This window comes from Lissotriton vulgaris, chromosome 11, assembly GCF_964263255.1.
Source record: "Lissotriton vulgaris chromosome 11, aLisVul1.2, whole genome shotgun sequence".
Classification (NCBI taxonomy): Eukaryota; Metazoa; Chordata; class Amphibia; order Caudata; family Salamandridae; genus Lissotriton; species Lissotriton vulgaris.
In genome coordinates, this window is record NC_141699.1 from 535,510,388 (window position 1) to 535,538,075 (window position 27,688).

Genomic DNA, 27,688 nt, shown 5'->3' on the forward strand with positions numbered 1-27,688 from the left:
CACTGACCTAAAAAACTACAGACCCATCTCCCTGCTCCCATTCCCAGCGAAAGTCCTCATGAGAGCCATCAACAGCCATCTCGCCACCCTTATTGAAGAGTACAACATCCTTGAATCATTCCAATCCGGATTCAGAAAAAAAACACAGCACAGAAATTGCCCTCCTCACCGTAACAGATGACATCCCTTCCCTACTGGACAAAGGAGCAGCCATAGCCCTCATCCTCCTCAACCTCTCAGTGGCCTTCGACACAGTCTCCCACCGCACCCTAACACGCACACTCTACGACTCAGTGATCCGGGAAAAGGCCCTGGACTAGATTCACTCTTTCCTTTCCAGCAGAACGCAGTGGGCCAGACTCCCTCCTTTTCTCTTGGACCCTACACCAACCACCTGCAGAGTCCCACAGGGGTCCTCCCTCAGCCCCACGCTCGTCAACGTCTACATGACTCTGCTCGGCCCAATCTTTAGAACCCATGGACTCAACATGGGGAGAGGAGTTGGTCTAACAGCTAGGGTAGTCGACATTGAATCTGGGGAACTGGGTTTGAGTCTCGGCAATGACGCTGAACATCCTGTAATTCTGGGCAAATCACTTAATATCCCTGTGCCTAACAAAAATGAATGTGTCCTCATGTAATGCTTTTGGTGCTAAGTAAAGCGCTCTGATACCAGATTTGGGTCACGTATGCCCTATATAAAACTCTTTAAAATATAAAAAATAACATTGTTTCATACGCATACGACACCCAACTCATCCTCTCCATATCCAACGAACCCAACTCAGCCAAACACAACTTTCAAGAAGGCATGGAAGCTATTGCCAAATGCATGAAAAACAGCTGCCTACAACTCAACACCGACAAAACAGTTGTACTCATCATGGGCCCACACCCCGATGTCTGGAACGACACCTGGTGGCCCCCCACCCTTGAAATCCCACCCACGGACCATGCATGCAACCTTGGAATCATCCTGGACTCCGAGCTCAAAATGGACCACTAGATCAACTCCCTAGCATCCTCCTGCTTCTACACCCTCCTCCTCCTACGTAAGACCTTCAAATGGTTCCCCCCAAGCACAGAAAGACCGTCACTCATGCTCTCCTGTCACCAGCAGACTGACCTACCGCAACACACTCCACCTCGGAATAAACAAACAAAAATCTTACCTGCAAGCTACAAAACATCCGGAACACCACTGCAAGACTGTTCCTCAACCTGCCATATCTCTCAGCACCTGCGAACACTCTACTGGCTCCCAATTGAGACTAGAATAACCTTAAAGATCCTCACCCATGCATGCAAAACCCTTCACAACACCGGACCAGCATACTTGGACAGCTGACTCAAATTCCACACACCCCAAAGGACCCTACGATCAGCCCAGCTCTCCTACACCATGGTCACCTACGCCAGAAAAAACAGATCGGGAGGCGGATCCTTCTCCTTCCTCACGGCCAGAGCCTGGAACACCCTACAGCTCCACCTCAGGCAGATAACATCACTCCCCATCTTCACAGTAAACCTCAAAACCTGGATCTTCGACAGACCCCCTTCTTGATGGACTGAAACCTGCCCCTCTCCAGTGCCTTGAGACCCTTACAGGTGAGTAGTTGCGCTTAACAAACACATGATTGATTTATTGGTGATGTGCTTCCAGCAGTTACATCATACCTGTACCACAATAGGAAGCACATGCATTCCTTGGACATGCAGGCAATTGTGGACCATCTGGGACTCTTCCTTCATTCCACCATCAATAAGCGCTTTCAAAATGGGGCATATTGGAAAGGTCTACTTCTCGAGCACATGACTGACGACATGACAGGCAAATGTGTTGGAATACATTGACATATTAGTCTTAGGCTGAATGAGACAGTGCATACGTACTTTGTGTGGGCCTATATACTTGCGCCAAACTACATGGCATATGCACAACACAATCCTACAAGTCACACGTGTCTAGACTGCCTATGCCACTGTGGGTCACATGCACAAATGTACAAATTTACTGCACTGCAGGAGCATCACTGGTCATGATGCTCTGGTGGAACAGGTCCAGAACTCATATCAACAAGGCAATGCAAAGTCTGCATGCCCTTGCATGGCCGCATAGATAGATAGATTCTTTGCCTGCCACAAACAGGAAACGCTATCTGTGAAGGGACAATATTAAATCTGTATTTGTGAGCTGTTTGCGAGTGATATTACTCGTCCTACTCGTGATTTTAAAATTTTATTTTTTCACTCTGTGTTTGCAGACAGCATACCCCTAGGCCACCTGCACACATTTTCGCCAACATTTGACGACTTTAGCTGCCGTTTTGAGCTGAATTGGAGTTAGGGTAATCATCCTACGGTGGCCATCTTTAGTGTGCCCAGAGCGGTGTGAGCGCTCTAGTGGTACATATAAAAGGAGCCCTGTGACAGCGCTCGCGAGATTCTTTGCCTGCCACAAACAGGAAATGCTATCTGTGAAGGGACAATATTAAATCTGTATTTGTGAGCTGTTTGCGAGTGATTTTACTTGTTCTACTCGTGATTTTAAAATTTTATTTTTTCACTCTGTGTTTGCAGACAGCATACCCCTAGGCCACCTGCACACATTTTCGCCAACATTTGACAACTTTAGCTGCCGTTTTGAGCTGAATTGGAGTTAGGGTAATAGTCCTACGGCGGCCATCTTTAGTGTGCCCAGAGCGGTGTGAGCGCTCTAGTGGTACATATAAAAGGAGCCCTGTGACAGCGCTCGCGAGATTCTTTGCCTGCCACAAACAGGAAACGCTATCTGTGAAGGGACAATATTAAATCTGTATTTGTGAGCTGTTTGCGAGTGATTTTACTCGTTCTACTCGTGATTTTAAAATGGTATTTTTTCACTCTGTGTTTGCAGACAGCATACCCCTAGGCCACCTGCACACATTTTCGCCAACATTTGATGACTTTAGCTGCCGTTTTGAGCTGAATTGGAGTTAAGGTAATCATCCTACGGCGGCCATCTTTAGTGTGCCCAGAGCGGTGTGAGCGCTCTAGTGGTACATATAAAAGGAGCCCTGTGACAGCGCTCGCGAGATTCTTTGCCTGCCACAAACAGGAAACGCTATCTGTGAAGGGACAATATTAAATCTGTATTTGTGAGCTGTTTGCGAGTGATTTTACTCTTTCTATTCGTGATTTTAAAATTGTATTTTTTCACTCTGTGTTTGCAGACAGCATACCCCTAGGCCACCTGCACACATTTTCGCCAACATTTGACAACTTTAGCTGCTGTTTTGAGCTGAATTGGAGTTAGGGTAATCATCCTACGGCGGCCATCTTTAGTGTGCCCAGAGCGGTGTGAGCGCTCTAGTGGTACATATAAAAGGAAACGGTCTCCCTATCGCGCTAGCGATCGCGTTTGCGGAAGCGCCGTCCCTAGCGCTGAAGTCTCGCCTGAGTCAGCCCATCTGCGCTCGTCCGCGCTCTGATGGGCTCTGGGCTCTGGCAGGTACTCTATATTTCATCTGTGAGTAACTTGTTGCTTTTGCTTTACTATATCGCATTATGGTTCTCTCCTATTCCGCTGAGGAACTATACTCATGGTGCCGTTCTGTCAGCAATAAATGCTCTGTATGTACACTGCCCTTCCCTAAATACAAATGTCAACAATGCGGTTTTGCTCTCCGAATGCCAGCTAGCTGCAGATCGCTTAAACGTCATGGCAGACTCCTCGTTACATTTCTGGAGTGTTAATTTTAGATCTCTCCCACAACATAAGTATAACATCTTTGACTTCATCCCTGATGAGCAACCGGATGCTGTGTTTCTTACGGAAACCTGGCTACATGACAGTTCTGGCCCCGATATTGCCGCTGCAATTCCCCCAAATTACGTCATCGTAAGAAAGGACAGAGTTTTAGGCAAAGGGGGGGGATAGCCTTGATCTTCAAATCTTAGTACACCTGTAAATTTGAAGACATTCCTCTCAAAGGTTGCGAGGCAGCCCTGTTTAGGCTAACTATCAACCCTCAGTTTACAATGACAGGTCTATTAATCTACCGCCCTCCTGGGAATGCTAATCCCTGGGTCTCTTCCTTGCCAGATTTTCTGGCCCCCTTGCTGCTTAGAGCAGCCAACTTCACGATTCTCGGGGACCTAAATATCCATCTCGAAGATTCCAACTGCACGTCCACCAAACAGCTTATTTCTATTCTCGAAGTTTTTAACATTCAATTATTGAACTCTGCCCCTACACATCATGCTGGTCATTTACTAGATCCCATCTTGTCAAATCTACAGTTGGACTGCTCTCAGAAAGCACGCCCAATAGAATGGTCCAACCACTTTGCTGTGCCTTTTTCATTGGATACTACCAGGACAGTATCACAGATTGGAAAGAAAAAAGATAAACGAAGACGCAGTTGGGGAAAAATTAACATGCCAGATCTTAATGAACAACTATTGAGGACACTTCCTAACACTGACCTACCTATCTCTGCACTAAATTGTGGAGTTGGTCAGTGGTTAAATAATGCCGTTGATTCCACACTTCCTTTGACATCTAAGAAAACTATGTCTCGTCATCCCCCTGCACCTTAGTTTTCCGACAAGCTTAAGTGCCTTCGCACTCAATGTAAGATTTTAGAAAGAAAATGGAGGCGCAATTATTCTCCTACTCGCAAAGTAGCTTATAGAGAAGCTCTGAAGGGCTACCATAATAGCTGTAAAACAGCCAGAGCAGATTTTACTAAAAAATTATTCTCAGATGCACAAAACTGCCCTAAGGTGCTCTTTTCAGTTGTAACAAAACTGACAGGAGCGGACTCTATTCCTACGCCCCCCGCGCTTGACGTCGGCCAATGCCAATCCTTAGCTGACTTTTTTTGTAAAAAAAGTCGACTTGATCTATGATCTCTTTACCCCGTATCCGGTGGTAACACCTCTTGCATCTGACGCTGTGCTGTCATCTACTAATGTTAATGCCGTCACCAAACTTTCTGTATGGCAGCCTCTAGACAATGCTTCTTTCTCTTCTTGCCTAAATAGTGTGCGATCTGGTTCTCCGTGCGATGCACTTCCGGCAAAAATACTTAAACAATTAGATTCCTCTACCCATCAGATCTTTGCCAAATTGTTAAACGCCTCACTTACTGAGGCACATGTACCCCAGCCCAGCCATGGAAACACGCTATGGTAGTGCCCTTGTTAAAAAAGTCCGGTGCTGATATCTCGAATCCTGCTTATTTTCGTCCAATATCCTTGCTACCCATCTTTTCTAAAGTGTTAGAGAGACACATTAATACCCAGCTCACTGAACTGGTAGAAAGTTCTGGTTTCTTACACTCCTCCCAGTCGGGTTTCCGGTCCCGCCACTCGACCGAGACAGCCCTTCTTGGGGTGACAGAGAGTCTCCGACACGGTGTCGATCAGGGTGAAACTATGGCACTCATCCTGTTGGATTTGAGCGCAGCTTTCGACACCGTGTCACATTCCATCCTTCCCGACTCTCTGCGGTCTCTCGGTGTGACTGGTATAGCCTTAGCCTGGGTGGCATCCTTTCTTGGTGAGCGAACCTTTCAAGTTTTCTCCCCTAAGGCGGCATCAGCGGTTTGTCCCTCAGCACGGGGTGTCCCCCAGGGGTCCATACTCAGCCCCCTATTGTTCAATCTTTAAGTAAAATCCTTGGCTAAAATTGTCGAACAGGCGGGGCTGACCCTGTTCTCCTACGCTGATGACACCCAGATCGTCTTCTCTCTATCTGGACAAGACGAGAATAACCCCTCTGCACTAAAGTCGGGCCTCACTCTTGTGGCTGACTGGATGCAGAGGAATTGTCTTAAACTGAATGGGGAGAAGACAGAGGTGGTCATTCTGGGGAAAAATAAGAACCTCTGGGGCCCTCAGCATTGGCCAAATGAGATGGGTTCACTTCCTGTACCCACACATGCTGTACGGAACTTGGGCGTCCAAATTGACGACAAGTTAACAATGAAGCAGCAGGCCACTAAGGTCGCAGCAACCTGTTTTTCCACTCTTAGGTGGCTACCAAAGATCTTATGGATGCTCCCTATTCCCTCCCGTAGAACGGTTGTCCAGGCATTGATAACATCTCGCCTGGACTACGGCAATATACTATACTTGGGTGCTGATGTAGCCACTGTTAACCCTTTCGATGCTGATGACGAGCTCAGCTCGTCATCACCCACGGGTGGCGTGTGCTGATGACGAGCTGAGCTCGTCATGTAACGCGGCTTTTAAAAAAAAAACGCACAGCGCGAAAATCGCCGCAGCATCGATGCGGTTAAAGTATTGCAGGTTGTACAAAATGCAGCCGCGCGACTCTTGAAGAATGTTCCCAGAAGAACTTCGGCATTATCTGCCTTGTATGATCTTCATAGGTTGAAAATCTCCAGCCGCATAAAGTTTAAGACATTATGCTACATGTTCAGAATCAAACAAGGCATTGCACCTACTTACTTACAGAAGTTGGTGCAACCCTACAGGCCCAAACGGACCTTACGATCCTCGGAAATTGGCAATTTCTGTATACCAAGATTTAAGCTGGCAAGGATGGGGGGACGTTCCTTCTCCTATCTTGGTCCCAAATACTGGAACGCCCTGCCCACAGCCCTTAAATTAGAGACCAGTCTTCTTCATTTTCGCAGAGCACTGAAAACGCTGTTGTTCACATAAGCAGTTGGTTACCTGTATGCTGGCTATCTGATATCTTCTTCTCCAGTCTATCCCTAGCACCGGGAAACCCACTGTGGGTAGCTGTGCACGGTAAAAGTTTAAATAAATAAATAAATAAATAAATAGATATGCAGTAAGGCTAGCCAGAGCAAAGTGCAGCATTGATGCACCCTAGGTAATCACACTACTGAGGCGGAAGCCGGGAGAGCGCGCAGCGCATTGCATTTGCTTTTTAAAAATTGAAAACTGTCACTGATTTACTTGTGCTAGCTTTTAAAAACTCACCACAGCATTCTGCAACTGCTAATAATCGAGCACTTCACCCAGCTCAGGTAGCGGACTCTAACGCTGCCGGCTGACTCCTAATTGATCCACTCCTCTGACGCTCGCAGCGCGAGGACTCCGGCCACGCCCACTTGTTTGGCCATGCCCCCCGAGACGACTACTTAACGCTGAGTAAAAGCGCCAGGTAGCCATTGATCACACTCCTGACACGGAAGCCGGGAGAGCGCGCAGCGCATTGTATTTGCTTTTTAAAAATTGAAAACTGTCACTGATTTACTTGTGCTAGCTTTTAAAAACTCACCACAGCATTCTGCAACTGCTAACAATCGAGCACTTCACCCAGCTCAGGTAGCGGACTCTAACGCTGCCGGCTGACTCCTAATTGATCCACTCCTCTGACGCTCGCAGCGCGAGGACTCAGGCCACGCCCACTTGTTTGGCCACGCCCCCCGAGACGACTACTTAACGCTGAGTAAAAGTGCCAGGTAGCCATTGATCACACTCCTGAGGCGGAAGCCGGGAGAGCGCGCAGCGCATTGTATTTGCTTTTTAAAAATTGAAAACTGTCACTGATTTACTTGTGCTAGCTTTTAAAAACTCACCACAGCATTCTGCAACTGCTAACAATCGAGCACTTCACCCAGCTCAGGTAGCGGACTCTAACGCTGCCGGCTGACTCCTAATTGATCCACTCCTCTGACGCTCGCAGCGCGAGGACTCAGGCCACGCCCACTTGTTTGGCCACGCCCCCCGAGACGACTACTTAACGCTGAGTAAAAGTGCCAGGTAGCCATTGATCACACTCCTGAGGCGGAAGCCGGGAGAGCGCGCAGCGCATTGCATTTGCTTTTTAAAAATTGAAAACTGTCACTGATTTACTTGTGCTAGCTTTTAAAAACTCACCACAGCATTCTGCAACTGCTAACAATCGAGCACTTCACCCAGCTCAGGTAGTAGACTCTAACGCTGCCGGCTGACTCCTAATTGATCCACTCCTCTGACGCTCGCAACCCGAGGACTCAGGCCACGCCCACTTGTTTGGCCACACCCCCCTGTCCCCTCCCTCAATCAACCACTATAAAATGTGCCTATGGCGGAAGCGCAGCGGACGAGCGTAGCGGGAGAGCCGTTTGCGCGCCGAAGGAGCGCCTAAGGCAAGCCCATCTGCGCCCGTCCACTCCAGACCGAGCCCAGAGCCTATACCCCCGGCCGGTCCCGAAACTCCTCGTATCAAATACTCACAAGAAACTCTGCACCAACTCAGAGAACCGTTAAACACTAGATGCATCGGATCCATCACCCCGGATCACGAGCATCCTAGGTGCCCGAACTGCGCCTTCAGGTTTACGCCCTCCACCCCTCCCAAACCAGCTTGCCTGGAGATGGCCCTGCTGAACTGCAGGTCACTCCCAAAGCACCAGACAGAAATTAACCTACTACTAACAGAGTCCGACATTGACGTCCTGTTCTTAACAGAAACTTGGCTATCCACGAGCTCCGACCCGGACATTGTCCAAGCACTACCTCCTGGTTACCTCATTAAAACCCTCAACAGACCGACGGGTACCGGAGGTGGCATAGCGATTATCTATCGAGATAACCTTGCTTGTCAGTTTAAAGACAGCCCCATCCTAGATAGTGAAAATTTTCTTTTTTCTTTACACCTGCCGCCATCTACCACATTATCTGGGGTCCTAATCTATCGCCCCCCCAGGACAGGTAGGGCGTTTCATAAACTCACTTATGGATGCCATCTCCTCTCTGGCCTGTGTGACTCCAAACTTTACAATCCTCGGAGACTTAAATCTCCACTTCGATGATCAAGGCAACAAACTCGCCGCAGACTTAAAAACCGATCTAATTTCCCTTAATCTACAACTACTCAGCAATGATCCCACTCATACGAAAGGACATTTACTGGATCCCATTTTTTCTAACCTTTCCAAACTATCTGCTCAAACTCCCCTGCCCCTTCCCTGGTCAGACCACTTCTTGGTTCCTTTTAAATTCCAACTTCCAGAGAAGATGGCGGATATTCCTCGCCCCCGGGCCCCTTCACGCCCATGGAAAAAACTAGACACAATCCTATGGGAACGCTCTCTGTCCTCCACTCTACCTACAGTAGACCCAGATCCGTCTAAAGCTGAAATCCAATTACATAAATGGATTAGCGACTCCCTCAATACAGTCCTGCCACTCAAAACTCTCCCTTCCTCCAGGAAATCCTCCAAACTACCGTGGTTCACTGAGGAATTACGCGAATTAAGAAAGAAAGGCAAAAGGCTTGAACGCCAATGGAGAAAGAACTGGAACCCTGAAGACAGAAGTGAATACAAAATCCATATTAGGCTCTATAAAAACGCACTAAAAACAGCACAGGCCTCCCACTTCGAGGAGCAAATAGCCTCAGCGGCTAATTCAGCAAAGGAGACCTACCGGATAGTTAAGCTCCTCACCAAAATACAGGACCCACCGTCACCACCAGACTTGGACGGCGCAAAATGTAACCAGATGGCCAAATTTTTCTCGAAAAAAATAGAAAAAATCATGATTTCCCTCCCGGCTGCTCCAATCGCGCTAGGACGCCCCAACCTCCTCCCCCTCCAAGACACCCCGAGGCTATCCTCCTTCCCCCAAATCACTACCGAAACGTTTCTTAACGTCCTACATAAAGTCAAAAGTGGTGCTCCATCAGATCCAGCACCGATCAGTAAACTGAAGCTAGTTGCTTCCACCATAGCCCCCCCCCCCTCACCAACTTGATCAACGCCTCTTTCAAAAATGGCACATTCCCGGCAAACTGGAAAAAAGCTAAGCATGGGCGAATTTTGCGAATCTCGCGTTCGCGAATTTTGCGGATTTGCGAACTCGCAATCCGCAAAATCCGCGAATTCTCGCGAATTTGCGGATTTTTTTTTGTGTTCGCGCGGGTTTCTGCCAGTTCGCGAGGGTTTTGTACAATTTCGCAAAACGCGAACTTACCTGTCGGGTCGCAAGTTTCGCGAACTTGTTGTTTCTACGTGTCCAGCCTGTTTGGGACACTCTTCTTCATCACTGCCACTCTCTGTCACCACTGCCACTCTCTGACTACTCATGCCAACCTCTGGCCCACCCATGCCACCCTCTGTTTCATCACAGCACCCTCTGGTTGTCCAGTCAGTGTACATTATTGTGGCAACGCAAGCACACCTTCCCTGCCTCAAGTGACCTGAATTAATTTGGGGCTGATTAATGTGTCACAGAATATTTTTTTAGCTGGCACCTGCTTCCTTAGTGCTTCCTGATTAGTGATCTTTTGCACTTGCTAAGTGCTTTCATTGTTGCAAAATTAGTTACAACACCTGCCCTGCCCCAACTGACAATAATGAATTAGGGGCTGATTAATGGATTTGAACTTCCAGCCTGGCTCCTGCTTGTCTCCCTTAGCTGTAATTCAGGACCTTTGTGGCATATGTGTAACTATTCTGAGGTTCAGAGCAGGGTCACATAATAGTTGCAACTGGCAACTGAACTCTGGAGGGGCCCCTCAGGAAGCACTACAGGAAATGGCTACTAATGATGAGCCTGAACTTTTGAACCTGGTAAGTAGTTTCAGTTTTGCTAAGATCGTATTTCTGCAATTTTGCGCTTATTCGCGGGGCGCGAAGTTGTACTGGGAAGCCGCGAACTCACGCGAACAGTGCGAGCAAGCCATGAAATCCGCTGCTCGCGGATTTGCGGATTTTGCGGGAGATTCGCGAATCTCGCGGTTTGCGAATTTACCGAAAATCCGCAAAATCCGCGAGCGAAACGGATTTTCCGCCCATGCTTAAAAAAAGCCACAGTCAAGGCTCTCATAAAAAAAACGCATCTAGACCCCACAGACCCATCTAATTTCAGACCGATCTCACTGCTACCGGCTATTAGCAAAATTGCCGAGCGAGTAGCAAACCAACATCTTTCTGAGTTCCTAGAAACCAATCACCTCCTCCGCCAGTCCCAGACAGGCTTCAGACCAGGACAAGGGACCGATACCGCACTGTTAGCCGTAGTCGAAGAAGCCAGGGGCATATTGGACGCGGGAGGATCAGTGGCAGTGATCCTCCTCGACCTGAGTGCTGCTTTCGACACGGTGGACCACGCTACCCTTGTTCACCGTCTTGGGCTGATAGGAGTGGCGGACTCCGCATTAGCCTGGATCTCATCCTTCCTTGAAGACAGGTCTTTTCGAGTAACAGATGGGTACTCCATCTCCAAGGCTCAGGCACTCAAGTGTGGGGTGCCTCAGGGATCCTCCCTGAGCCCCACACTTTTTAATGTGTACATGGCACCTCTCGAGGATGTTGTCAAGCCTTTTGGCATTAAATCAATAATGTATGCTGACGACACCCAGCTCGTCGTTTCCCTCAACCAATCAGACAACGTCCTCTCTAATCTATTCAGTTGTCTGGAAAAGGTGCACCAGTGGATGTGCGAATCCCGGTTAAAACTGAACGGGGAGAAATCAGAAATACTCCTCCTGGGAAACCCTAAGAAAATCCCCACACCCCTTCCCTGGCCACCATGCATGGGAATCCCGCCATCCCCCAAACCCGAAGCAAAGAGCCTAGGGGTATGGCTGGACCAGGATCTCAGTTTCAGGACTCAAGCTAGGAAGACCGCGGGAACCTGCTTCGGCCTTATAAAGATGGCACAAAAGATTCTCCTTCTACTCCCCCTCCAATCTAGGAAGCTTCTGATGCAGGGGCTGGTGAACTCCAGATTAGATTACGGAAATGTCCTTTATCTGGGGGCCCCAGGTTCTGTAGTCCACAGACTTCAATGTGCACAAAATGCGGCTGCAAGAATCCTCACAGGAACTGCAGCAAGGAACTCGGCCAAACCAGCCCTTAGAAGCCTGCACTGGTTGCCAGTAAAGGAACGGATTGATTTCAAGACCTTGTGCATTACCCATAGAATAATGCACAATGAAGGCCCTCCCATCCTCAGGCCACTTGTGACAAAACAACAGTCTAGTAGACAATTAAGATCAAACTCCCTTTCCCTTGCAAACGTGCCCAGAATTAGGAAGTCCGGAACAGGCGGTCGCCTGTTCTCGTACAACGCCCCCAGACTATGGAATGCCCTTCCTCTCTCCCTGAGGCAAGAACACAATCACCTCAGGTTCAGGAAACGACTAAAGACACTACTCTTCCCCTGAGCACTCCTTCCATGTTTTCTCACCCTACAGGATCGTGGTCACCAGCGCTGGGATGCCCTAGGGTAGCTATGCGCTCTATAAAACCCAAAATCAAATCAAATCAAATCAAATCTAGGTCTGTGTGTCCACAGGTAAATCCTATGGTAATGATACATGCGATGTATTCCACACCTATGAAACCTGTGGAACTGGGGAATTTAGTCATATTTTAACGTTCCAAAATCATGCCTACCATGCAATATTACATTACATATCATATACACACATCCCATACTTTGTGCACACCATTTTACAGACTGTGAAGCAAGGTGAAGTCTCATGCACAGATTACATATCCTATGACAGCCGAAAACACAGTCTCTTCTGAATAATGTACCTGTCTTCGAGCAATGCTGCAGATTTTCTGCCAACACAGACACCAAACCTTGGACACTGAATCATGTCGGAAATATGTCCAACACTGTCCGCAAGTAGTGCAGTACTGTATTGTGGATAGTCAGCCAGTTGCACTGTACAGCGCAAAACTCCTACATAACTCAACCCCCTTCATTACAGCCAACATAGTGGGCACAGTGCACTGCCATGTGTACACTATCATGTCCCACATGGATATCCACTAACTACCATCCCCATGGCAGTACACATTTAATATCATTTACTGCAACCCTCACTGCCAAAGACCTGTGACTAAAGAACGCCACATCACTAGCTCCATCTACAGGTAGTAAAATCAGACATGTATTAGTTCAGAACTGGCAACAGTAGTCAATAACAGACACAATAGATGAGTATTGGAGATGTACATACTCAATGACTAATTGATTCTCCTTACTGGTGAAAATCCATCACCTTCATGGCATGGCATTACCACTCCCAAGTATGAAAAATAGTAATTGAATCACAGAAGACAGCATATCTGTATGTGTAGTACAATGTCAGTATATTCCATTTCCAACTTGCGTGTATGCCACACAATGTCATAGCATGTATCTTACAGTAGGCAAAGTGTGTGAGTAATTCAGGACACATAACAGAATGTACATGAATGTAGGGCCTTTCCTCGTCATGAATCTTGCATAACTGAACCCCTCCTGTCTATACAGCTGACCAAGGATATGCTCTGCAGCCTTGGCTGATGACCCTTCTAAAAACAAGCATTTGCAATGCAATAAGTCTCGCATTTGCGAGAGTTTAAGATATTGGCATTGTAAACGACAATGCCTTTTATTTATGTGTTTTGAAAACCAACACATAAATAAAAGGCAATGTCATTTATTTTGGCAATAGCTTAATCTATTGCAAATGCGAGACGACTTTACCGGTTCCCCTTTCTTTAGACACTGCTTGACATATTCAGCTTACAGCGAGCCGTGCCTACAGAAAGGGTTGCGCCTGCCATTAAAGTGAGAGAATAGCATGGGGAGCTTTTACAAAAAAAAATGTTTGTGAAGTTCACTAACAAATTTTTTTTCTGTAAAAGCGCCCCCTGCCATGCTTTCACTTTAAAATGTGTCTGCGCTCCTTTCTTTAGACGTGACTCGCTGTAAGCTAAATACAGCGAGCAGCATCAAAAGAAAGGGTGCAGCAGCTATTAAAGTAAAAGCATGGTATGTGGCATTTTCACCCAAAAAAAAAAAACATCTGCAGTGCGGCTGCTATAGTTAAATTGGACCACGCTGGCAAATAAAATAATTTTAAAAGCCCAGCCACGATGGTTAAAGTGGACTGCACTGGTAAATAAAATAAATAAAGAAGCGCAACCGCTATATTTAATGCGGAACTGCCTCCATTACTAATAAAAATATAAAAGCGTGCAGCATCCTGCGCTGTAGGAAAGCACGTCATGGCTAAAATCATATACTAGACCTGAGATATCGGGTATCAGAGTGCTTTACATGAGCACCAGTTATATTACACAAGGACACATTCATTTTTGTTAGCCACTTGGAGATTATGTGATTTTCTCAGAATCACAGGATGTTGAGTGTCATTGCCGAGGCTCAAACCTGGTTCCCCAGCTCCGAGGTCCACCACGCTAGCCCTAAGGCTACATCCTCTCCCCAAATCATTACCTGAGCATGTGTGCTCAGGTAATGAGCCCTCATAGTAACAAATGTGTTTTTCGCTTCTTTTAAGGTAAAGTGAGTTGTCAAGTGAGTGCAGCCCTAGATAGCATTCACTACACCCAGAAATCTTATTAGCTTCAAAGTTGCCTTATTAGAGTTATTGAAGCCCAACCTTACCTGGATCGGAGGTATGTCACATGGTCAACCACACATACAATGTCATTATGCAGCATTTACACACATGAGTAATGGAGGTATGCATTCCCATTTTAGGTAGAAGGACCAACAACAGCTTTTTTAGGCTTCTTTTATGGTTGGGACTTAAACAAACTACGGAGTCCACAACAGCAAGAGGTAGGTTTTAAGGTGACAATGACCATAAGTGATCATAAGGAACCATTCTGATGGAGTTAAAGAGGTCATAACCTGGAGATTTATTTTTGTATTTCTCTTTATCTACTCACCTGTAGGTTCTAGACATATTTTCCTACCTGCTGAAAAAATCTGTTGATGGTGGGACTGCACCTGTTCTGAACCAGCAACATTAGAAAGACAGTTGTCTTTACTGGTGAGTCAAAAAGTTCATTGACTTCCAGATATTGGGTTCTAAGCATGCTGGAACTCACATACATGAAGTGTGACAATAATTACAGAATTGGTTGAAAGAATGTTACTGTAAATGTGGTGTGCAACTTGGTGAACCCCTAGTCCTGATTGTAGTGTGCTGCAATTTGTTTACCTATATAAAACTCTTTTCCTTTCCATTTTATGGTGGTTGGATTTTGTGATCTCTGTATGCTAGATGTAGTAACTTAATTGATGATTGATGTTCTATGATGGCCTTTTTATATACTTTGATGTTTGTATATGTCTTTTATTCAGGATTTTTATCTTATTGACATTCATGTAAGGGAAATATAATGTTTGTCTTGAAGAAGGTGGTCACAAACTACATTATCTACTAAAACAAGTCAACACACATGTTAATCCAAGTTTGAGAAACAGATGAACACATTAGAAAAGGAAGTGTTTGTTATTATGTGCTGTGTTGATTGATTTCTAAAACCTGGCTCAAATCAATGACAAATGTAATCGTATTGTATGTTTTCTCTCTTCTAAACTGTTAATTTTGTGTATTTGCTGTAATTTTGTGTCTAGCCCTTTTTATTGAATGGATTTTAAACTTTAGAAAGTCTTTAATGATATTTGATATACAGATTATTTTTAGTAACATTTTGTGAGATAACTATTCAGTTACCATGTATCATTTGGCTCATTCAGGACTGGGGTAATGAGTGCTTGCTGTCTGGGTGTCTGTGTAGAGCTGCAGATTGACCAGTGGTTCCTAAGGGAATTATTTATGATTTGATTGTCTTTACATTATCGATCTACAGACATTGTTGAGTAGTGTTTGTGGCAATTAGATGTTCACTTACGATTTGTCTGTGTGGGTAACTTCATGTGACAGGCTTTGGAGGGATGCAGTGGTCAAAACATTTGCTCAAATTGTAGGTTTGTGGACTTGCAGGCTGATGGCTTCCCCATTTACAGGATTTATTTGTAAGACCAATGTTGTTTGCTTACTACTATCCATGGATAGACCTGTCACTTGTGGTGTGACCTAATTCACCATTAACATGGACTGAATGACACCTGTTGCACTTCATGCTTGCAACATTGAGTAACCACTTGCTGGTTAACACACATAAGGTTCACCAATTATATTCTACTCCCACTGCCTAGCATTATTCCTAACTCCAATCAGCACATGTTTTTTGGCAAATAGTTGGTGTATTTGCCTCATGGAATGCCCACTGGTAAACTTGGTCTAGACTCCAACAGACAAACAACACACAGGTAGTGTTCATTACATTTATAAACAAATGATGATGTGGCTCACAGACACAGTTTTTAGGACAGCAACCCCAAAAAGATGTTTTGAGCCAGTAGATGTCCAGGCAGAATTGATGGGGGTAAAATGTCATGGGACATGTGGAGGAGAGGAGTTCTTCAATGAGGAGGATGACCACAAAGTCATTAGGGAGGATCGGCCACATTGAGAGTCCACAAATGGTCAAGGTGAACAGGGCAAAAGCTAAATGAGGACAGTGGAAACTGAATTTATCGGGCATGCTCATAAGAACAGGGAAAAGGCGAAACTTGGTATGTGGCACCGATGAATGCTACACACACTTTGTTGTGGGTTAGAAGTGCAGCCCACATCTTCCTTCTCTGATGTATGCAGTATCTCCCGTGAGGGGGTTGATGTAGGTGCGGCAGCCGAGGTACGCACACACACAGCAGGGGCAGAAGATGAGGATCCCGTGCCTGCTGCAGCACTCATCGGTGCTAAACTTGAGGCAGCACAGCTGAGAGAAGGATCTGCAGGTTTTGCAACACAGCAGCAACATTGTGGAGGTAGGCAGCCATGACAGCAAAGTGGGAGTCCTGCTTCAACTACGTGGACTCCAAGATGGTTTTTATAATCCCCAACTGGTTGGCCATCTTGGTAATGCCACTTTGGCTGGGTATTTGTTCAAGCCACTCACTCATTACATCAGCTATGTCAGCCAGGGACTGCTGGAGGCCACAGATTAGAGGGTAGGTACATCTGATGGCAGCAGTGTTGTCGACATTGGAACTGAGGCACCCACAAATTCTTGCCTACCCCACCTCTTCCAACTCCCACTGGACTTCTAACACAGTATGTTGAAAAGTAATCTGTGGGTCCTTGAAGTGCAGGGCCCTGGGTGGGGTGGCAGTGGTTTCTCTGATGGTTGTAGGCAGGCGATGTGGAGAACACACAAAGCAGTTGACCATCCCTGTGTCCAGAGATGGGTCCTAATGGAGTCCAGGAGTTCTTGGAGGGTGTCCTGGTTGATGGTTTGCAGGTTGTCATCCCATCATCTCTGACGTCCGGGACACTGTGCTGGCCATGTGGTGAGGGTTGATACTCTGCAATGAGATGAGGAAGTGCTATTTCTGATCTCACTTAGATGTTGACATGAGTATTCCAGTTGACAACCAAAGTACAAATCATTTCACTTTCAGTTCCTCATTGATGCGTGGCACACCTGTTATGCATGGGTATGGATTAGAAATTTCACTGTATTCCCCTTTCGGATGACTGGAACTCAGCATTGTTCTCACTACCACTGTGTGCCTTCTCTGAGTGGATGGGCCTGTCATACTAGTCAGATTACGATCACTGATGATCAACCCATTTCATCATGACCAGAGTTTGTTATCTGCAGGCTGTTACACATTGTTTTAATCAGCCCTATGCACTTGTATTTATTTTATTTATTTATTTGCAGGTTTGTACCGCACTGGCTTCGACTCCTGGAGGAGTATCTCCGCGCCTTTAGGCATCTACAACATAAGTTTTGGGGAAGAACTAGTTTAGCAGCAATTCTAGTGTTGGAATAAGAAGGTCTTCAACATTTTTCTAAAGGGGAAGTGTTCTGCACATAGCCTAAGAGACTTTGGGAGACTATTCCAAAGGGAGGGTCCTGCTACAGATACCGCTTTGGTTCCATGTCTGGCTTTTTTTGCTCCAGGTACACAAAGAAGGCCTGGCTCGCTCGACCTAAGTGTCCGGGAGGGTATGTAGGGGACAAATGTTGTAGTCAGGTATGCTGGACCCAGCCCATTAAGGCTTTTGTGTATTGTGCAGCATACTTTGAACTTGGCCCTCTGTTTGACTGATAACCAATGTAGTTTTGTCAACAGTGGTTTGGAAGGCGTACGAGGGGGGGCGTTCAGAATCAGGCGAGCAGCCGTGTTCTGTACCACCTGGAGTCTTGTTGTGACTCCCTCGTTAGCGGACAGGAGCAGGCCATTACAATAGTCTATTCGACTCAGGACTAAAGCCTGTACCAACGTTCCCCTAGTTGCATCCGGTAGTAAGGAAAAGATTTTACGCAACATGCCAATGACATGAAAGCAGGCTCCCACCACCTGGTTGCCATGCTGTTTGAGTGTAAGTTCTTGGTCTAATCGAATTCCCAGATTCTTAACTATTTGTTTGGGCTCGGGTACTGGTCCCAGATCTTGTGGCCACCAGTCCGGAGTCCAGAGTAATTTAGCTTCACCAAACAACATGACTTCTGTCTATCCAACGTTGCATTGCAAGTAGTTGGAAGACATCCAGTGTGCCACTGCTTTCATGCCCTGGGAGAAGGAGTTTCTAACCTCGGGGATAAAGGTCTTAAAGGGAAAGAGGAGTTGAGTGTCATCCGCGTAGGATAACGGGATGAATCCATAAGTTCTCATGATGTTAGCCAGGGGTGCCACATAGATGTTAAAGAGCGTAGGGCTCAAACATGAGCCCTGTGGCTCGTTATGTGTACATGCCTCCTCTGGCTGTTACCAATTTGATCCTGGCAGCCGATTTACAGCCACACAGTGATGGAACCCAGATCATACGTTGACTCTCATGGTCCTATGACTCCTACATTATGCATGACTAAATGCAATGGACTGACATGGCAGGGTGTTATAGAGGAGATATGGATCAGGCAGCACTTCCCATGGTAGTAGTGCTGGGAATAGTGACATGTACCTACCCAGTTTTATAAAACAACTGGGCTCATGCACCTCACCCTCTGACCTTCCTGGACTCGAGTCCCTTGTGGTGACTAAGTAGGTCTCCCTATCACGTGACAGTTTCCTGTATGACATGTTCACACTTGTACATGTAGCACAGTGAGACTATTTTGGGCCATATTTCTTCCTGGCACATACTACGTCTTCATCTAAGTCCACATAACATGTAGAATGTAGTATCACAATGGGATATTGTCTATCATCCCTTACTAGCTTCTACACAAGTGTGACTCAGTCGGATACAGCAGTGCATGTATATTTGTGAGAGTACTTTGCAGTACACATGTCCCTTTTCACCTCCTTGCAATGCAAAGTCTTCCCAGTCAGACATACTGGCAGTTCGATATGCACAGCAAGCACCTACCATGCACCGCACTAGCAGAAGCCCACCAGGGCAACACACCATCATTTGTTTTGACACACATGGGGGCATATTGACAGATGCATTGTGCCACTATTTGTGCAATAGCCTGCTCCATGTTTTCAAGAAGGCGCTAAGCCACTTAGCATGGCTTTACTCCTCCTTGTATATATTGTCCCCTTTGACAACGTTTTCGGCTTCAAAGGGGTTTGCAATGTGTGTTGCTGTAGGCGTTCCCACGGACCACACATTGCTGTTTCCCACTGCCCTAGATGTACAAACAATCCTTTCAAAAGAAGGCTTAAGAGTGGGCCTACATGGATAAATACTTTATTTCCCTCATTTATTGCTTTCTATGTGTGCTTAGAAGGAGCAAAACGTAATTATTGATTCTTTATGTGCAGGTAGGGATGCACCATATTTATAGGAATATGCGCCACCCCTTTGCTCAACCCTGCACTGATGCTAAAAGTACAGCTGTACATCAATGCTGGCCCCCTTATACCATGGTGCAAGGGTGCCTGCATTGGTGCACAGCTGTTCTTTTTTCACTGGCGTAGCGGTGAGCAGAGGGGTGGTACATATACCTGTAAATACGGCACATCCCTGCATTTATGAAATGATGCAGATCGGTGCAGCAGATTTGTTTGCTATGACGTGCTACACCATTTCACTGTAAATATGCCCCATGGTCCTCTGGTGTATACTACTTACATTCACCCCCACACCCAGTCAGATTTAGTAGATAAGAGGGGTTCAGATGGTCCCTACCATGGCAGTTAGCACCTGTGTGCTCTGACCCTGCATGCCAGGACTGCTGTGTGCAATATTTTTTAATCTAGGCTACTATCGACAGGACTCTTAAAATGTCCCTATATGTAGATACTTCCAATGGCTCAGATATCCCCCACCCCTCAGGTGGATTGTTTCTCCTCTGAGAAGCCCATTCTGTGCTATGAATTTGCAGGCTAAGTTAATGTGCATTGGCCCTGGTTAGACAGAGGGGCAATTTTCCTAAACATAGAAGTTCATCGGCAACATAACAAATCATATTGCTGATCCAAGCTGTGTCATTAGGAAAGTTCAGGGATGCACTGCGGTTCCAACAATACAATGCATCCCTGTGCTTTTCTCTGTGTTGGTGCACAAATGGCTGGCTAGTGCCAATGCAGGTACCCTTGCAGCATGGTGCACGAGTGCCTTGTTTGGCAGTCGTCTGCAGTCTGTGTGCCGGCAGAAAGGTTAGGAATGCGCCGTATTTCGAAGATACAGAAATGAAACTAGAAAGCTTACAGCACTACCCTATGAAAAAGATTGTCAAAGTGTCTAACCATTCATAAGCCAGCATCCTACCCTGTATTTAAATCTCAACAAGGGCACCCTTACGAGTCAGCAAAGGACCTCGGGGAACATATTTTAGAAACAACAGTGGCCCCATGCATTATTAGGATTGAAACAAATAGCAATATAGACACAATGGATACTAAATTGTTTTTGGACATGTCCAGCCGGACAGAGGTCTCAATCTTTTACTTATTCACAAGTAATACATAGAAATTTCCTTCAACAATTCCTCGTAGCGGGGCACAGGCCTGTACCCTACCACATACAAATTGACATGGTGAAAGATATGACAAACAGAAAAAACACAAGGCTTTTAGGCAACAATATTTCAGATTCCTGTGGATGAAAATGCAGCAGAAATTCCATTTACACCATTACACACATATAACACTAAGTGTTCATTATTGAATGTATTCCTTGTGAATAAGTAAAAGATTTTAGACCTCTGTCCGGCTGGACATGTCCAAAACCAATATAGTATCCATTGTGTCTATATTGCTATTTGTTTCAATCCTAATAATGCATGGGACCACTGTTGTTTCTAAAATAGCATCCTACCCTGTGGCCTACACACAGTCCTGCAGAGCACTGGGACATAGATGCCTGCCCTGTGCAACATGACTTAGTTACCCGCATTGCCCTTTTTGCAACCTACACTGTTGCTGTTGTAGCTCATCATAGCCAGCACTGTCCTGTCCCGCAACTCCTACTACTGACTGCTCGGAGAAGACAGTAGACATCTGCTCCTCCAAGGGATCCTACTGTGACTGGGGACCTGGAATACCATCTCTGGTCTGCAATGCTGCCTTTAGATCGGTTGCCAGTTTCTCCTTTGTCTTGCGCTTGCAATCATGCCAGCTCTTTTTAGAGTCACTCACTGTCCTCTTGACTTCGGCAACGTTGTTCACCTTGTCTTGTCCATATTGGTCTGCCATGCAGCTTTTTTTTCACCCAATGACATTTTGGAGTTGATGAAGAGCTGGTGTTGGTGCTCTGTCATCTCTGGGATCAAGATCTGATTCTCCTCCTCACTGAACTTGAACTTCCTCTTACCATGGGACTCTGACTGGTCATATTGGCGGGTTTTGCGGTTGTTGGCCTGGGCTGTGCTCACTTCTGGCTGCTCCATTGCTGCTTTCAGGTAAGTTTGCAATATTTTTTTTCTCCTGCTAGATGAAAAAAGGGACTCTAGGGTGGCTAGCATCTATTTTCCTGACCTTAGTTGGGCGATCGTCACTTTTTCAGCATTAGCGTTAAATTTCCTAATGACACGGGGCACACAGCAGCACCAGTTTTTATGACGCCAGCTTCCTAACGGCATGGAGCACCATATTGTAAATACTATGCTAACATGGCGTTAGAATGTGTTGTACTGCGGCTGTAATTTTTTGGCACACCACTGCGGCAAAACTGCAGTGCACCTGTTATTGGTAATATGCTCCTCTTTTATGAGACAAATGATGTTATATTGCTTCTCTCCAGGAAGGGCCTCATCCTATAAAACAGAATTTAGCTGCATAAGACGGATAGGATGATGAAATCTGTGTGTAATGTTTTTGCTTTACGGATAGGAATGGTAATCCCCATTTGCTTCCTCCTGAAAGTGTTTTGTAGTTTACACCTGAAAACAGATAAATGCAATATTAATGATCATATGTATACCACACCTTCTATTTTGTCAAAATTCGCACCATTCCACTTATAGACCATGTAATGTGTGTTCACACCCCAAACTCCAGTAGGACCGACTGTGATGTGTGAAAGGCCACCTGGTAGGCTAGTCCAGCTGCCTCCGGACAGGGAGAAGATGCCACCTCCTGCATTCACTCCAGACACCTGTGCACTGCCCGCATCAATCTGCGTAATGCTCCCTCCAACTTCACGGCAATCCATATCTGCAATGGAACAACTCAGAATGTTAAAACAGCCATAGACAATGAAGACCTTTGCGTCATGCAGTATTGAAAGTATTGACATAAATAACCATCGTAGTCTACCACTAACTGTAAGACATGATTCATTACCACATGAGGCCGCTGCTGCTTGATCTTGGCCATCACCCTACAAAATCTGTTACCTATACCTTACATTCCCAACCAACAATGACCCACAGCTCAGCTGCCACATGAGCAAACTGGATGCTGATGGGTCAGATGATCACTGAAATGCGATACACTGCAGAGATACAGGGGACTTATTTACGAGCGGCCTGTGCTGACTGAGCGTCGCATTTTTGATGCATGGGTGGAGCAAACCTATCAACCATATCTATGAGGCTAGACAAAGTCACTTTGCGTGGCTTTTAATGGCCTGATAGTTATGGAGTAAGACAAAGCAGTGCAAGCAGGTGCATTGTCTTACTCTGCATTAGGGAAGTGTTCCATGGGCATTGCGGTGGCTGTTCCCACACAACATCCATGTATTTTATGCTTCCCCAGATTTACAACATCATGTAAACCTGTTGAAGCGCCAAATCTTTACACCTCCCCAGAGCAGGAGTAACAAGAAGTGTTTCAATTTCTTCTTGTTTTTACCTCTTTCCATGTGTGCTGCATCCTGTAGGACACATACAAAGAGAAAAGCGCCTCCATGGATTGTTTTTCAGCAGGAATATGTTCCTTCCTGCACAAAAACAATCCTGTATGCAATGCAGACACCTTGCACAACGGTGCAAGGGTGTCTGCGTTGGCACTAGGCAGCCCATTGTGAGTTAGCGCAGAGGGAAAAGACCGGAATGCACCATTATTTCATAAATACGGTGCATTCCTTCCTTTTTACATTGAGGTAGGGCAGCGCAGAAAACGATTTGCGCCACTGCCACACGCCAAGTACACTCAAATAAGACCCACAGTATGGGCCTCATTTATGAGAAATGACGCATCGCTGCGTGAAAGCAGCGATGCGTCACTTCTCAGTGCGCACTCCTTGCGACATTCCTGATGCGTCATATTTAATTTATGACGCACCATGTGAAAGGGCCTGCTTCAGTCTTATGCCTGCTGTGAGGCAGGCGCAGGATTGTGACGCAACGGTGTCCTAAAAGTGACGCAGTAAAATCTCATAGATTTCACTGCGTCACTTCTACGACCCTTCCTTGCGTCAATACACCCTCCTTGCATACATTATACCTGGCGCAGGTATAGTGTGGCGCAGGGGTTTACAAAGTGACGCATCTACCTAGATACATTACTTTGTAAATATGACGCAACAAGGCGCATTTTTTACGCCACTGGTGCGTCACAAAAAGTGACGCACCGGCGGCGTAAAAGTGACGCAAGGGCTCATAAATGAGGCCCTATGTATTTATATAGACACATCAGTTTATCAAATAACGCTCATATCTTTAAAATTCTGTAAAAAACTCGTTTTTATTGAGGCACCCATCTTTGAAGTTCACAATAAAGGCATCAACAATGGACCCGATGGCGAGTGGCCCTGGCAGGCTGTTAGGTATTTTCCACGCCAGTTCAAAATGTATGATTACAGGGTTCAGCAATTTTCGTGTCAGATAAATAGTGCCTTTTACCAGTTTGACTCTCAAAAAATAGGACATGACGTACGGATGTGGGTGCTACCCCACCAAAATCATCATGTTCCAGCAATTACTGAACATTTTTCCTCTTTTAAATCCGGTCTCGAGCTGTGGACGTTATCACACCCGATAATTACCGGGTCGGCATTTTCTGTCTCACTCGTAATCAGGGCCTTTGTAGAAAACTCTTGTAAACAACTTTAGGAATGGTTACATTTTAGGGCCTCAAGAGAGCCCTAAAAAACCACTTAAGTATTTGCTGCAACTATTTTGTTAGCTTTGCTGAAAAACAAACCTGCCGACGTGTGAAAATGTTTCACCTTGTGAACAGAGGGGCAGGGCCGTGGAGGGGGCTGAAGCACTTTGAATGCGCTGCCTTCCTCTTCCAGTGCCAAGAAGCCAAGCTTCTGAGGCTTGCACCAAAGTGCTGGGGTGGTTTCATAATCTGTAATGGACATTGACTGTGCAGAGTCTGTACATAGTTAGCTATAATGTTGATCTCCGCGCGTGTGATATCTCCTCCTCGCCGGGTGAATGTTTGCAGGGAGACAATATTGTGTGACATATGATGGTAGTGTTAATTGGAAGGTCTGCAAACATACATCACCCCTGACAACAAGAAGGTGAAGGGGCAAATATTCTCGTGCAGGAGAGACAGTATTTTCATACTGTGGACAGAAATCTATACGTGAATAGAATTGAGAGGTTTAAATATTTTTCTTTGCATGGTAAAGCAGATGTAAATCCTAATGCAAATTCGCATTTTTCGCACTTGCCTAACACATATAAAAGTCAAATCGAACTGCAGGTGAGATGGCTGGACTGCCCCCAGTTTACAGTTCTCGCAACAAGAACAGAGCACTGATGGACATCCAACGACCAGCAGGCACACATGCTCCTTTCCTGTGTCTAAATCCACATGTGACCACTAGTAAAATGAAGGTACGCCAATTCCAAATAGTCTGTCAAAAAGAAAGGGAAAAAAACCCAAAATGAACTAAGAGCAGCATTGCTGAATCTACACAAACAGATGGTTTGGGCAGCAAAACGTGAGCAGATGGAAAACAAATGGATGCACAGATAGAAACTGTGCCCGCTGAACGCCGAACGTGAAAACTCGGCTCTGGCTGTCTGTAGTGCTTGAGTTTCTTGGGGGCATATTACCAACAAGTAGCGATATTTATCGCTAAATAGGCTTAGCAACAATTTTTTTATGGCTGCCTATCGCTGGATATGTTAGCGGAGAAAACATGCTATTAGCAACGTTTTTCTCCATTGTGCTAAAATATCCAGCGATAGCGGCGAAATGTGTGAATATCGCTGAGAATACAGCGATATTCACCAATTAGCGACAAAATGCTCTTAGCCATGTTATCCACCTCCCATTGGATAACATGGCTAAGAACTGGTCTGGGCAGGTGTTAGTATTTGGAGATATTCGCGCTTAGCGCGAATATTTCCAACGCTACGCCTGCCTTGCTAATAGGCGATAGCGACTGCGTTCAGTCGCTAACTGGTTGGGTACGCCCACTTTGCATGTCATTAGCGATAAACATTGCTGACATTCAAAGCGGGCCCCAAACCACTCGCTATCGCCTAAAAGCTGTCGCTAACTTGCTAATTGGGGGATTGAATTATCGCCGCTTAGCGGCCAAAAACGGGCGCTAAATCGGCGATAATTGCCTATCGCCCCCCCTTGGTAATATGCCCCATAGTTCCTTGCACCGTAAATCTCTGTCCTTTACTATCCTTCGACGTGCAGACCTGCTTCAAGGTGAGATTTCAAGGAGAAACTCACGCGGCTGTGCTGTACTCTGACACATAGCCGCAAACACAATCCCGGCTGAACTTCTGCTGGCGCTGTTATCTTGGGCAGTAAAAGCTCTTAGAAATACAAGCCGAAAGGGGTCAGAGCACGGAACTGCTGACAGCAGGCTGAGCGTAAGGTATCAGCGAAGAGGAATCAGCCTCTCTTTGCCTTTCCCATCCCTGCCTGCTGCCACAAACTCCGACGGCTGCATCCTGCATTCACCCCTGGAGGTACGAGGGTCTTAGGGGCAATGCCACTTTACCTGCGCCGCAACAACACTCAGGGGGGGGCGACTCCATACCCCAGAGTGTACCAATCCGCATACCAGCTGCCGTGAGTGAGGGGGAGGCGTGTCCAACTTCAGCTTTTAGCGCAACCTCTCCTACCGGCTCTCTTTTGCCTGTCTCATCTCTGCCACAAACCTCACAAGCTGCATCCTGCACTCACCCCTGGTGGGAAGCGGTTCCCAGGGGCAACGCCACTTTACCTGCACCACAGACTTTAATCTGTACCGAGCTGAGTACGTTTCAAGCAAACTGTGACTGTATTCGATTAAATGAATAGTCGCAAAGTGGGTGTGGGCTCAGGGGTGGCGGGGACTCTAGACACGTTCCTTGTGCGCGCTGAGTCTGCCCTGATGCACGAGATTGCATTAACCAAACTGAGGCTATCTCTGGACCCGCAATCTCTTTTTGCACGTCAACCTGATAATTGTACTGTCAACGTTTTAAGTCACGGCCCGGAAACACCCATCGTCCCTCTACCGACTGATACCACTGCTTGCTCATCCGGCTCTATTAGTAGTAAGAACCCTAATTTGTTGGCCCAGGACATGAGTCTCAATATCGAGCAAGAGCAAGACCCAGAGACACAGAGTATTGGTGCTAGTACAAGAGGTCAGAAAGCAACGAAAAACCTGGGGGGCAAGAAGGGACTGGTCAGGGAACCAGAAAGAAAAGATGTGTGGCACAGAAACAAAACCAACGAGCAACACATCAAGCTGTTCCCAGAATTACCTCCTCGGTAACGAACAAGAAAGCCTGCTCTTCTATGGCATCATTCACTAGTAACGCCACAGCGAAACATGGCGGGACTTGTAATGCTGCTTGGCCAAGTGAAGACGATCTTTGTAAATGTTTGGGGATATTGATTACTGACCTCCTTGCCCCCGTGATACGGAAGTTGGGCAGCATTGAAGAAAGATTAATCTCACTTGAAAGGCTAGCAGACTTACAACAATTAGCTAGCTCTGTTGTCAGTGATGATAATAATGGCAAGGGTGCAGGGCCTATGCTCTCTAGAGGGAATGGTGCTAGGGATGTGAATATAGCCACTACAACTTTTTGCCGATATTCTAAATGTAGTCAGACCTGCAGCCAAGCCGCGACAACCCAATTGCCCTCTAACTCAAGCATTGATCCTTTTATAATTTCCCACACTCAGCCAACTCAGACGGACCGAGGTCATAATTTCCCATTGACTCGGCCTGTACCATCACAAAACCCTGTCACGCACAATATGGTGGGAGGGGTAGAGCTCAGAGGAACACGAAAGTAGATCTAGGTTCTGTTCCACACAAGCAGTGCAGGGTGTATGAAGCCCCGCCCAATATGGTCCTAAATCTCCCCCCTGAAGCGACCCCGTATACAGTGGTCTTAGCAAATGTCCCTCTTGTGCTTGGCAATGATTTTGAACACTGGTCAACTTCACGCAATAATGCTTGTCCCTTTCTCAATACCAGTACAGGGCTAAATAATGCTCTTTTTAGTGAATTCAAAATGGCCTGAAGAGTCTCTTGGGTAGGTAAGTCAAATAAACGATTGCAAGG

General features: G+C 46.2%; 1 protein-coding gene across 1 annotated transcript in view; it reads right to left on the minus strand.

The window, feature by feature from the left end:
- LOC147683106 (fish-egg lectin-like) overlaps positions 1-27,688 on the minus strand; it is a 348,594-nt gene that overhangs the window by 205,727 nt on the left and 115,179 nt on the right. The window contains exon 2 of the mRNA XM_086944783.1: positions 22,186-22,413. Coding sequence (XP_086800909.1) covers positions 22,186-22,413 — 228 coding nt within the window. The remainder of the gene's footprint in view (positions 1-22,185; positions 22,414-27,688) is intronic.